The following is a 13676-nucleotide window of genomic DNA, read 5'->3' on the forward strand; positions in this document are numbered from 1 at the left end:
GTGAAACACCAGCGACGTGGGCCAAGAGTGTGTTGTGTCTTCTCACACCACTCACATTCCCTACTTCCCATCCCTTCCCTCTCTCCCCTTCTCTTTCTTTTTCCTTCTTCTCTTAAAAAATGTTTACATAGTCTGGGCGGTGGTGGCGCACGCCTTTAATCCCAGCACTCGGGGAGGCAGAGCCAGGCAGATCTCTGTGAGTTCGAGGCCAGCCTGGGCTACCAAGTGAGTTCTAGGAAAGGCGCAAAGCTACACAGAGAAACCCTGTCTCGAAAAACCAAAAAACAAAACAAAACAAAAAAAAGTTTACATTGATTGAGTCATTGTGTGTGTGTGTCACTGTGTGTGTCATTGTGTGTGTGTGTCACTGTGTGTGTCATTGTGTGTGTGTCACTGTGTGTGTATCATTGTGTGTGTGTGTCACTGTGTGTGTGTCATTGTATGTCGTGTGTGTCATTGTGTATGTGTGTGTGTCATTGTGTGTAGGGGAGGCGGGGGTGCTTACACAAGCCATGTTTCCAGCTGGCGGCCATAGGACAATTTGCAGGAGTCCTCACTTTCTACAGTGTGGGTTTCTGATGGAACTCAGGTTGTCAGCCTTGGTGACCATCTTGCTCCTCTCTCTCTCCTCTCTTTCTTCTTTTTCCTTCCTGCCTTCCTTCTTCACTCCTTTCTGTTTTATGGTTTCTCCCCAAGCAGGTCTCATGTATCTCAGGCTGGCCTAAGACTCCCTATGTAGCCAAGGATGCCCCTGAACTTCTGATTCTGCTGCCTTCACCACCCAAGTGCTATGGTCACAGGCATGTGCTACCATGCTGGTTTATGCAGTGCTGGAGCATGGAACACCAGGGTGGTCCTTTGTAAGAACAGTACACACTTTTAATTGCTGAGCCATCTCTCCAGTGCCATACAGAAGTCCGTCCTTCCTTCCTCCCTTCCTCCCTTCCTTCCTTCCTTCCTTCCTTCCTTCCTTCCTTCCTTCCTTCCTTCCTTCCTTCCTTTCTCCTATCCCCTCTTTCTTTCTGCAACATTAGGGCTTGAACCCAAGACCTTGTGCATATTAGGCTAGTAAGCACTACCCCCATCCTTTTTATAATTTGTATTTTGAGGCAAGGTCTCACTAAGTTGCCCATTTTAGCCTTGAATTCAAGCTGTAGCTGAGGCTGGATCTTTAGCTCCTTCTACCTCAGCCTCTAAAATACCCAGAGTTATAGGCATGTGCCATCATGCTTGGCTTCAGTGTAACACACAGAACAAATACCATGTGTGTGAGCCTGCACACATGTGTGCTTGGATGTGTATGAGTGCACGCCACTGTGAGCAAGTGGAGGTCAGAGACAACTGCTTGGAGGTGCTTCTCTCTTCCCACCACGTGGGTCCAGGGACCAACCTCTGGTCATCGGGCTTCATGGCAAGCAATTTTGCTTGCTGAACCATCTCACTAGTCCTCAACACAACACATCTGATGCCAGATCTGAAAGAGGAAATTCCTCATGAATCAAGCAGATACCAGATGTCCTGTAATTTAATTCAATTCGGTTCTGACATGTCTACGTGCAGATCACATCTGGTTCCACAGGTTAAGGACACAGCCATATGAGTCTCAGTTTTCCCATCTGTAGATGGGGGACAATACTAACACTGTCTATTTTACAGGATGGTGATGATGACCAGAAAGATCAACAATTAAGTTATTCAGAGTGAGCACCAGCCGGACGATGGGAGGAGTCCCCTGAAGTGCTGTCTTCTGGACATGACATGGCCACTGAACTCACAGAAGGCACAGTTACCTGTACTTGACTGGACTCAGCAGTGTTGGAGCATGGGCGAGTGAGGGACTCCCAGGGCCCCATCCCTCATCAAGGAGCTATTGGCTGTTAATGATTGCTGGGGAAAGGGAGTCTTTTTCCCCAGAAGTGTTGCCAGAGTCCAGTATATAATCCCCCACCCATGCTCATGCAAGCAACCCTAATTACATGCAGGGAGTCACACAAAAGAAAGGTATGAAAGTAGGGCAGGGCTTGTTAGGAAGAAGGCTTCAGTGGGAGAGAGAGGACTACAACAGGATGATGGTGTGTGTGTGAAAATGGTCAAAATGCACACATATGTGAAATGGTCAAAGAACAAAAAATTAAAAAATTTAAAAGCCATTAAAAATGAATTACTTGAGCAGTGGTGGTGCATGACCTTAATCTCAGCACTCAGGAGGCAGGGGCAGGCAGATCTCAGTGGGTTCGAGGCCAGCCTGGTCTACAAATCTAGTTCCAGGAAAGGCAGGGAAACAGAGAAACCCTGTCTCAACAACAACAACAACCTAATTACCCACAGTGTTGTCTGGTATGTAGTATGCTCTCAGGATGTTAGTGCCTGTACTTTGGATTTACCTGCAATAAATTAGGGTTCCTGTGACCCCCTCTTTTTATTCAGCCACTTTTGCTAGATCATTAGCTCCTAGGACTAAGGGAAGTACTTTTCTTATATTTCTTGGTTATTCTTTAGAATGTTGTAAATGATGTAGGATTGGTGTTGCTGAAGGAGTCTTAGTTGGGGTTTCTATTGCAGTGAAGAGACACAATGACCATGGCAACTCTTCTAAAGAAAACCATTTAATTGGGGTGGCTTACAGTTCAGAGGTTTAGTCCATTATCATCATGGCAGGACGTGGCAGCATGCAGGCAGACATGGTACTGGAGAAGGAGCTGAGAACGAAGGAGCTACATCTTGATCCCGAAGGCAACAGGCAGTGAACTGTCTTACTAGGTGTAGCTTGAGCATATATGAGAACTCAAAGCCCACTCCCACAGGGACACACTTCCTCCAACAAGGCCACACCTCCTAATAGTGCCACTCCCTATGAGCTTATGGGGGCCAATTACATTGAAACTACCACAGAGTCTAAGGCAGGATAATCATAAGCTTGAGGCCAGCCTGGGCTGCAGTACAAGTTTGAGGCTAGCCTGGGACACATAGCAAGGCCCTGTCTCAAAATATAAACAAAGAAATGAAAACTAAACAAAAACAGGACTGAGGAGATGGCTCAGGGGGAAAGAGCTTGCTTTGCAAGTCTGGGGTCTGAGTTCAGATCCCCAGGACCAAGTAAGCTGGGTGTGATAGTGTGTGTCTGCAATCCCTGAGAACCAAGTAAGCTGGGTGTGACAGTGTGTGTCTGTAATCCCAGAGAACCAAGTAAACTGGGTGTGATAGTGTGTGTCTGCAATCCCTGAGAATCAAGTAAGCTGGGTGTGACAGTGTGTGTCTGCAATCCCAGAGAACCAAGTAAGCTGGGTGTGATAGTGTGTATCTGTAATCCCAGAGAACCAAGTAAACTGGGTGTGATAGTGTGTGTCTGTAATCCCAGAGAACCAGGTAATCTGGGTGTGACAGTGTGTGTCTGTAATCCCAGAGAACCAGGTAAGATGGGTGTAACAGTGTGTGTCTGTAATCTCAGAGAACCAGGTAATCTGGGTGTGACAGTGTGTGTCTGTAATCCCAGAGCTCCCATAGTAAGACCGGGAGACAGGAAACCCTGGAAGACCAGCTACGGCTGTAAGCAGCAGTGAGCAAGAGACCCTGTTTCAAGCAAGGAGTGAGGCGAGGGTTGATACCTGAATTTGTCCTCTAACCTCCATACTCTTCCTAGAGGGAGGCTCCTTAAGATTCAGAAAGTCAATGACTCACAAGCATCAGCGTCCCTGAAACCTACCAGAGGACAGTGCCCCTCCCTGCAGTAAGTACTGCCGAGGAGAGGAGACTCAAAGCGCTGTGAGGAAACCCGGTAAATCTATTGGTTTGTCAAGCTGGACTCTGGTGGTGGCGTTACTGAATCTGTAGCAAATCTGGGGTTCACATCTCCCCAGGAAAAGTGTCACACAACAGGGATGCACCACTTTCCTGGCACATGGATGTGTTTGCCAATCTGGAAACTCTTTGAACCTCACAGTTCAATATTTTTATGGAGGTGTTTCCACACAGCATGATTGATTATTAACTTCACTTTCAAGCCTTCTCTTGTTTGGAGCTTGAGGGGTGGAACAGAAATCTAATCAATGGCTCACTTTTCCTTGTGACCAGCCCTTGACACACTCAGGAAATTCAGAGCCATGCAGGAAATCCGGACGTCTTTGGAGCTCTGTGTCAGGATTTGGGGCCGAGGACCAACTATTAGAATAGCAGTTGCACAGGGGCCAGGGATGTGACTGGCTTAGTAGAGCTGTCGTCCAGCATTGATGAAGTCTTGGTTTTCCCCTCATTCCTGCATAAACCGGGTGTGGTAGTAGCGCTGGACCATCATCCAGCACTGAGGGAGTGGAAGCAGGAGGATCAGGAGTTCAAACTCTTCTTTAACTATACAGTTTTGGTTTTGTTGTTTTGTTTTGTTTTGGAGGGTGGGTGGGTAGGTTGGGTTTGCGTGTGTGTGTGTGTGTGTGTGTGTGTGTGTGTGTGTGTGTGTGTGTGTGTGTAGGTGTATATGTGTACATGTGTGCATGCTTGTGTATGTGGGTGCAGACCATGGGTGTTTCTCTTCAGGACACTATCTGCCTTGGTTTTTTTGTTCCTTTTTAAAAAATTAAAAAAACCCACATCATGTTTTTATTAATTCTTTAAGAATTCCATACAAACATACAATGTATTTTGATCACATTCACCACCAACTCTTTCCTTTAACTTCTTCAAGACCTATCCTCTCAACCATCCCTCTCAACATCCTCTTCTCCTTTTCCTTTTTTAAATTTGTATTTTCTGAGTTTCTTTGTTATCAAGAAAAACAAAGAATTAAAAAAAATATGGCTGGGAATCTTGGCATAGGCCTTTAATCCCAGGACTCAGAGGGCAGAGGCAGGCAGATCTCTATGAGTTTAAGGTCAGTCTGGTCTACACAGTAAGTTCCAGCCCTTCCATGGCAACATAGTGAGTCTCAAAAAAAAAAAAAAAAAAAAAAAGAATACATTTTAAAGTGTGTGTGCCACAGCACATGTGTAGAGGTCAGAGGGCAACTTGAAGGAGTCAGTTCTCTCCTTTCACCATGAAGGTCCGGAGCTCAAACTCAGGCCCTCAAGCTTGATGGCAGGTAAGTGCCTTCTCCCTGAGCCACCTCACCAGCTACTCTTGGCTTTTATTGAGATGGGGTCTCTCATTTGGCCGAGGGATCACCAGTTAGGTTAGGCTGGCCACTTAACTGCTGCCTCCTCAGTGCCAGGATTACAGTCGCATCCACAGTGCATTGTGGCTTCTTCCTCTCCTCCTCCTCCTCCTCCTCCTCCTCCTCTTCTCCTTCTTCCCCTTCCCTTGTTCTTCTTCCTCTTCTCCTCCTCCTCTTCTTCTTCTTCTTCTCCTTCTTCCCCTTCCCCTTCTTCTTCTTCTCCTCCTCCTTTTCTTCCTTCTCCTCCCCCCTCCCCCTTCCCCTCCCCTCCCTCTTTCCCTTTCTTCTTCTTCTTCTTCTTCTTCTTCTTCTTCTTCTTCTTCTTCTTCTTCTTCTTCTTCTTCTTCTTCTTCTTCTTCTCCTTCTTCCTCTTCCCCTTCTTCTTCCTCTTCTCCTCCTCCTTTTCCTCCTTCTCCTCCCCCCTCCCCCTTCCCCTCCCCTCCCCCCCCCCCTCCCCTCCCTCCTTCCCTTTCTTCTTCTTCTTCTTCTTCTTCTTCTTCTTCTTCTTCTTCTTCTTCTTCTTCTTCTTCTTCTTCTTCTTCTTCTTCTTCTTCTTCTAAGTGTGGGCCCTAGGGATCAAACTCGGGTCCTCATGCTTATCTGGCAAGCACTTTATCAGCTGAGCCATCTCTCCAGCCCCATTTTTTGTTTTTGAGACAGTGATTCACTCTGTATAGTCTGGCCTTTGTCTTGGGACCCTCCTGCCTCAGATTCCTGTCATATTTTACTGGGAAATGCCCCAGCCTGGGCTGAATCCCAGGTGAGTTCCCTTATCTGAAGATCTGTGCTCTAGTCTTCCTAATAGTTTAATAGATGGCTCCTTGGGGGACGACCCCAGGGCAGGTCAGGTGTGACCTGACCTTGGACCATTGTTTCCTCACTCTTGATAAAATGGGGCCCCTAGTTTATGTAGTGCTGGTTTTAGCCCAGGGTTTGGTGCAGGCTAGACAAGCACTCTACAACTGATTTACACCCTGTGCTCTCTGTCCAAATCTATTTATTCATTGCTGTTGTTGTGGGATGGTAGTGGTGGGTGTGCATACTTCAGAACACAGTTTAGGGAGTGGGAATCTCTTCTTTCACTTTGGGGTCTGGGGACTGACCTCGAGTCGTTAGTCTTATACAGCAAACACTTTTTTTTGTTTGTTTTTGTTTTTGTTTTTCGAGACAGGGTTTCTCTGTGTAGTTTTGGTGCCTGTCCTGGATCTCACTCTGTAGACTAGGCTGGCCTCAAACTCAGAGAGATCCACCTGTCTCTGCCCCCTGAATGCTGGGATTAAAGGTGTGCGCCACTACCACCTGGCCAGCAGACACTTTTATCTACTAACCCAACTTGCAATCTCACTGTGTATCCTTGGCTAGACTGGAACTTGCTATGTAGACCCAGGAGGGCCTTGAACTTACAGAGATAAGCTTTTCTCTGTTTGCCAAGTGCTAAAGTGTGTGGGCCATGAGAGGTGTGAGCCACCACATCAGTCAAGGTCCAAATCTTAATCTCAGTGTCTGTGCTGAATTTCTCTGTAAAATTTGTCTGTAAAATGGGGGTCATTATGCTTGCTATGTCCAGATTCTGGGGGAATCTAGACAATGGATGAAAAAGCTTTCTGCCAGCCCTAATGGGATGCCCAGAGGTCACCGGGTTAGGCTTGGAGCAAGGCTAGAGCTCTGGGGCCAGGCACTAGAGACCTGCAGATAGAGGTTGGTTATTCAGCTCTACTTCTGACAGTCTTTGGGAGTGGTGGTATTTTGAATGAGAATGACCCCCATAGACTCATGTGTTTGAATAATTGGCCCGAAGTTGCGAACTGTTTGGGAAGGATTATGAGGTGTGGCCGTGGAGGAGGATGTATGTCACTGGGCAGGCTTCCAGGTTTCGAAAGATTCAGCATTCCTAGTGTGCCCACCCTCTGCTTCCTGCTGCTGTTCCAGCAGCCAGCCACGCCTTTGCTCAGCCAACATGGATGGCCATGCTCCTGTTTTAGTCACTGTTCTAATTGTTGTGAGGAGACACCACATCCACAGCAACTCTTACAGAAGAAAGCATTTAACTGGGGCTGGCTTATGGTTCAGAGGTTTAGTCCATTATTGTCATGGCAGGAGCATGGTGGCACACAGGCAGACAAGATGCTAGAGGAGTAGCTGAGAGTTCTACATCTAGATCTGTAGGCAGGAGGGAGAGGGGGGGGGAGAGAGAGAGAGAGAGAGAGAGAGAGAGAGAGAGAGAGAGAGAGAGAGAGAGAGAGAGAGAGAGACTGGGCTTGGGCTTGGCTTGGGCCTTTGAAACCTCAAAGCCCACCCCAGTGACAGATTTCCTCTACTAAGGCCACACCTATTCCAACAAGGCCACAATTACTAATCCTTCTCAAATATGCTCCTCCTTGATGACTAATCATTCAAACATATGAGCCTATGGGGGCCATTCTTATTTAAACCACCACACCTCCCAAACCATAACTCTCAGAATACAGAGCCAAGCAGATCTCTGTGTGTTTGAAACCAGCCTGGTCTACAAAGAGAGTTCAGGCCAGCCAGGGTACAACGTGAGACCCCATTTAAAACAACAACGAACTTTTCTAAAAAAGCCGGAAGGACTAAGGATATAGCTCAGGGGTAGAGTGCTTACCTAGCACCTCTACAGTAAAGCTGTGGGTTCAGTTCCTACTACTGTCCAAACAAGAACACAGCAACAGAAACAACACAGAAAACAAACAACCTAAAACAATGTTTTCTTTGTAGAGAGCACCCTTGGTGGTTTGGAGCCAGGCTTCAGAACTCAGTGTCAGGAAACACACACATACCCCTAAAATAAACAAACAAACAAACAAAGAAACCCAAAAACTCAGGCTCTAGCCTGTATTATAAATGGTGATTCCATCAGGCTCCCATACATTCTCTAAATCTCAGTGTCCATGTGATAATACTACTTTCCTTGGCTAGGCTTGCTGGGGACCAAATGTACCAGTATTTGAGAGTTACCCTTCAACTGCAGAGTTCATTATTGTGATGCATATTCCAGCTATTGCGTCAGAGCCAGGCACAGTGATTGACAGCGTAGTTTCCAGTGCTGCTGCCTGATCCTGGCCATGTTGGTCAACTCCTCTGAGTGTCAAACGTTGTTCTATCAAACAGGGACTCTGTGGATACTTGCTTATTCTCCAGAGTTTCAAGACAAACAGCAAACAAGCGAACACTTGAGAAACCATTGGGGCCCTGAGAGGTTGCCACTGTCAGCCTAGTTTGGGTTTGTGCCAAATGTACAGGTGTGATAGTCCCTTGACCCACTCTTTTCCCTATGCCCTGAGATAAAGAACCTTATAGCCAAAGGCCAGGTAGTCCTGGGGCTACACAAGACCAACTTGGGTCCTCCAGCTTCCCCAGGCAGGAGTTGTGTGTGTGTGTGTGTGTGTGTGTGTGTGTGTGTGTGTGTGTGTGTGTCTTTTGTAGGGGGAGATAGCATCTACATATTTGAGAACACATAGGCAGATTCAGCCCCCAAGTCCTTTATTGTTTTCTTCAGTTTCAATAGAAAAGGATCTTTAGAATCCTAGCCCAGGCTCTGGGGAATGAATCTGGTAGTCAAGATGTGGGGGAAAAGGCTTCCCATTTTGATTCTGAGGGATGACCCCCACACCCACCCTAGTCACTTGTTCCCATGTCCCATCAACACCCTTGGTGAATCATAGTGCAGTCTTGAAGTTTAAGCGTGAGGATGACAAGGTGCAGCGGACACCAGGGGTCCCTCCTGCTGACCCTGGTTGTGGGGTGGAGGGCTGAGTATTGTGACTTCTAGCTGAGTCCAGGAGAGACTGAGGTATTGCCCCACTTGGTGGGCTTGCACAGGCTGGGTTCATCTGAGGTCATAGTGTAATGGTCCACTCTTCCTGAGTTTTGAGGTTCAACTTGGTCAGCTTTTGCCCCCGAGATCAGTTCTAGGCAGTTCCAGAATCTCCACTTGCAGATGTCATGGAACTGTAGGTGCACTGAAGCTTCTCTGCTAGAGCAGCTGTAATTGGACTGTTAGCCGCAAGGCTTGCTTTGCTGGCCCTGGTTGGCCCTGAGCTCCTGCTACACTCACCACCTCCAGCTGGTATTTCCCCCGTCTTGGTCTCCTATGGCCCAGGTGCAGGGAGCTGAAGCCATCCAGGTGATTCATGCAGAAGAAACCTTGGTTGTTGCCTCTGGCAATAACGTAACGGATCTGGCCTCCCAGACTCTCAAGAGCTGGTCGAAATTCTAAGATATGCTTGACTTGGCCAAGGTGTGAGATGTACAGGCTCAAGGTCAAGGGGACTTCCGTGTCAAGGGTGGCCAGGCTCACCTAGGAGGAGGGACCAAGTGAACTGTCAGAGACTGTGTAAATAAGGATGCAAGTGGGTAGGGGAGGAAGCTGTCATATATGCTTGTTTCCTGGCTTCGTTGTCTAGTCATCTATGTAGAATGCCAAGATCAGCTAACAGCAAAGGCTAGATCTGGTTCTTTGATGGAAAAAAGAAAACTCAAGAGGAGAGAGACTGAGGACGGCTCAGGTAATAAAGTGCTTGCAGTCAAAGTCTGAAGATCTGAGTCCAGATCCCCATTACCCACGTAGAAAGCTGGGTGTGCTGGTACATGCCTATAGTTTCACTGGAAGGGCGGGGAGAGGAGGATCCCAGGGGCTTGCTAGCCAGTGGTAATACCAAATGGTGAGCTCCAGGTTTAGGGAGAGTCTCAAAAAAAAAGTAAGTGGAGCTGGGTCCACAAGTTGGCTCAGCAGGTAAAGGAGCTTGCCATCAAACCTGAGGACCAAAGTTTGGTTCCCTAGAACCACATGGAAAAGAAGAGAGAATTAGTTCCTGCCAGTTGTTCACTGACTTCCACATCCATGTGTTGTGCATGAATGCAGACAAACACAATCACCACCATCTCCAAATAAATATATTTAAAAATTTTTTAAAAAGGTGGAGAAAAATTGTAACTTAGTGGTGTTGTCCTCTTGTCTCCAGACATGGCATACTCGAGAACGCGTATGCATATGCATCTCTCTCTCTCTCTCTCTCTCTCTCTCTCTCTCTCTCTCTCTCTCTGAGAGAGAGAGAGAGAGAGAGATGCACAGACACACACACACAAAGATACCGACAAATATAAACATACCAAAAACAAAACATAAAAAAGCAACAGTTAGGGGATCAAAGATTTGCCTTGAAAACCCAGCAAGCAGTTCAGGCAGGTAATGTCTGGCTCCAGAGACCTAAGGTGGTTCAACAGCAGCCTAGGTGACTGGTGTTATAACCAAGGGCCTTCCCCTCCCCCAAAAACCCCTACATCTCCAAAAAAGATGCCAGAATCTACAGAGTTACAAACAGAATACTCAGCTATGTCAGAAAGAGAGCAAGGAGAGGCCCCAGAAGAGCCTTCCGCTGGCTTCCATTGTACTTCCTGTATCTGGCTCTCTCTGAGAGGACCCTGTGTATAGATGACAAGCCCTTCTTTATTTGAGCTCTTCTGAAGTGCCTTCATGGTCCTGGCAGCAGGACAGTAAGCCAATGGGTCTCAATGGCAGGCCACCCCAGGCTGGGTGATGTATCTGATTCCACAAAGGGTTATCTGTGCTTACCCCCCCCCCCCCCCCCCCCCCGTGGGTTGTGCTGTGTCTGTTTCACCTCATTTACATGCCTGTGGAGTTATCTGCTGTTACTTTGAGAGAAAGCTATTTCAGTCTCTCTGCCCCGTTCTGGGGAATCTTTCCTTTCTGAGGAGCACGGCTCAGACATATGCTCTTATTGACACCTCCTGGCATACAGTGGTATTACAGGCAAAGACACTGCACTGCCCTCTCCCCATAGCATGCTGTGTCCATCCCAGGATCCTTGGCAACCATTCTACTCTCAGTGAAAATCAAGGGCTAGCAGTAAATGTGGGATAATTTCTACAGGGAAAGTTTCTTTTCTTAAACAAAGGAAAAAGTAACTGAAGAAAACAGAAGATAAAGTAATTCATAATAGATTCATATTAGCTAACTATATGTTGAAAGTCTCTCAGACCTAAATAAAGTAATCCACAATAGATTCATATTAGCTAACTATATGTTGAAAGTCTCTCATACCTAAATCAAGTAATCCACAATAGATTCATATTAGCTAACTATATGTTGAAAGTCTCTCAGACCTAACATGTCCATCCCATTCTGGCTTTATTTTTCTCTGTTGCATGGATTATTTTTTTCATATATTATAAAGCATGCCATGTTTTCCTTAATGATCCCCCCCCCCCCCCCCCCCCGCAATCAGAGTATCATGAGGGCAGGGGCTCTTTTTCTCTCCATTTGCTTATTACAGATTGCTTAGACTCTGTCCAGAAGGAGCCTTAATTGTCACAGGAATGAGGTAACATGCCCAAAGGATATGTTCCCTAGAAAAGACCTAGGCTGAGAAAGTATAGAAGATCCAGTCAGGCACCATAGTATGAGGAAGAAATTGAGACAAGTAGTTTAATGGTTGCCTGCTTTTCTCTTCCTTTTTTTGAGACAGAGTCTCATGTAGCCTAGGCTAATCCCAAACATACTACAGAGCCAAGGATGTCTAGTTTTATGCAGTGCTGAGGAGCATGGCTCAGATATTTGAATCTAGGACCTTGTGCATGCTAGGCAAGTAATTTACCAGCTAAGCTATGCTTCTAGATCTAGAGTTCTCTCTTGAGGGATCACAGCCTCCTTCTGATACCCTCAGTGCCTTAGTTGGCCCACCCAGTGTAGTCCCCATGGCACCTGATGACCTCCTTGGATGCTGCGTCTTGGTCGGTCCTGAGGGGAGAGGCCATTGATCTTGCATTCATAGCAGGCTTCAGGCGAGAGTGATTCTTCCTCATCTGGGGTGGCCTGAGATCCAGAGCTGAACCCAGGGCTGGAGATGCAGTGTCTGAGCCAGATGGTATGGGGGAAACATTCAGAAGCAGGCTGGTGGCACCTCACCCACCATCTCCCATCATCCCTCATTCGGAGCCACAGGCACAGACACCATCATGCAAATGTGTGCGGTGTGTGTGTGTGTGTGTGTGTGTGTGTGTGTGTGTGTGTGTGTGTTGGCATGGCTGTGTATGTGTGCAACATACTGGAGGGATGTGTGTATCCCTTGGTTTACCTGGACATTGGTATGAACACAAGAATAGGATGACGTACATGGAATAGAAGGATGTATCTGTGTATGTCCAGAAACATGTACATTTGGGAACATGTATATATGGAAGACGATGTTCACATACACCTGTGCTCACTGGGATGCATGGATCTATATGAGTGGGGTTGTAATGTGAGTACAGTAAGCCCCCCTTGTGCACAAGCACAGTCAACCCTCTGTATCTAGAGGTTCTGCATCCTCATATTCAACTCGTTATCCAAGGATTGAAGATGGTTAGAGTGTTGTGATCTTTTATGTATTTAGACCTGTCTTAGTTACCTCCCTACTGAACATTTAGAGACTTTTTTCTTTGTTAATATTCCATTAACAAAACAGTGCAACAGTTACATATACCGACTTATATTTTATTAGGTGTTACAAATTATGCAGAGATGATTATTTACTTTCAAGATAGGGTCTCATATAATGAAGAGGGAGTTTGTAACCTCAAACTTTCTATATTGGTTCTCTTACTTGTACCTCCCAAATGCAGTGATTACAGGCATGTGCCACCATGACTGGTGTACACAATGCTGAGGATCAAACCCAGGACTTTGTATATACTAGGCAAGCATTCTACCCACTGAGTGACATCCCCTGCCTGTGATGATTTAGAGTATATGGAGGAATGTATGTAGGTTCTGTGCAAATACCATGTCATTTTATATAAGGAACTAGAACATCCTTGCATTTGGGTATTCATGAGATGGAGATGAGGTTATTGTATAGCAATTTTCTTGTGTTGATGAAGCATTCTGTCCTTGAGGAAGGTTCCATAAGACACAGGAAATAAACAACTCATAAGTTTTGGGAAGTTGCTAAAACTTACTAAATGCACAAGACCTCCACCCCCTACCATGGTTATATAAGTAGTAAGGCACACTGAGAAGACTCTTGTTAAGGTGCCTGTGAATCTTGCAGTGAGCTCCAGGATTCCAGATTCCCTGAGTCATTACCCATGCTGGGTGGGCCTGCTTTCTTTCTTTCTTTTAAGATTTATTTATATATTTTATGTATATAGGTGTTTTTCTGCATGCATGTCTGCACACTAGAAGAGGAAATTGGATCTTATGGGACTACATTTATAGGTGGTGTGAGCCACCATGTGGATGCTGGGAATTAAATTCAGGACCTCTGGAAGAGCAGCGAGTGCACTTCACTGCTGAGCCATCTCTCCAGCACATGGGCTTTCACTGATGTAATTTCCTCTGCGACAGCTATGTTTCTGTAGATAACTCTCACCCACACTCCTACAAGTAACCCATTGGTTAGTAGTAAACTCACTGGTTCACCAAGTTGGAATTTAATGGTATCATTACTCTGATCAGTTGTTATTTCTGTATCTGGGGTGAGGAGACATTTGTTCATGTCTCCCAGGACTCGTG

General features: G+C 46.3%; 2 protein-coding genes across 12 annotated transcripts in view; one reads left to right on the plus strand and one right to left on the minus strand.

Moving 5' to 3' along the window:
• The window catches only part of Ccl25 (C-C motif chemokine ligand 25), a 60451-nt gene that overhangs the window by 37978 nt on the left and 8797 nt on the right, over positions 1-13676 (plus strand). For 9 of the 10 annotated variants that reach the window (XM_052754697.1, XM_052754706.1, XM_052754696.1 and 6 more), the window contains one exon: positions 1657-2428. The exons of the other annotated variant lie outside the window; for it this stretch is intronic. In XM_052754697.1, coding sequence (XP_052610657.1) covers positions 1657-1690 — 34 coding nt within the window. In that variant the 3' untranslated portion in view covers positions 1691-2428. Of the gene's footprint in view, positions 1-1656; positions 2429-13676 lie in introns of those variants that run through there. 10 annotated transcript variants of the gene reach the window in all.
• Positions 5625-13676, minus strand: part of Fbn3 (fibrillin 3) — a 74412-nt gene continuing 66360 nt past the window's right edge. For both annotated transcript variants that reach the window (XM_052754684.1, XM_052754683.1), the window contains 2 exons: positions 11883-12033; positions 5625-9458 (listed from right to left, as the gene is read on the minus strand). In XM_052754684.1, the coding sequence (XP_052610644.1) occupies positions 9135-9458; positions 11883-12033 (475 nt within the window). In that variant the 3' untranslated portion in view covers positions 5625-9134. The remainder of the gene's footprint in view (positions 9459-11882; positions 12034-13676) is intronic.

The sequence above is a fragment of the Peromyscus californicus genome, unplaced genomic scaffold, assembly GCF_007827085.1.
Source record: "Peromyscus californicus insignis strain IS unplaced genomic scaffold, ASM782708v3 Scaffold_2__1_contigs__length_46816999, whole genome shotgun sequence".
Lineage (NCBI taxonomy): Eukaryota > Metazoa > Chordata > Mammalia > Rodentia > Cricetidae > Peromyscus > Peromyscus californicus.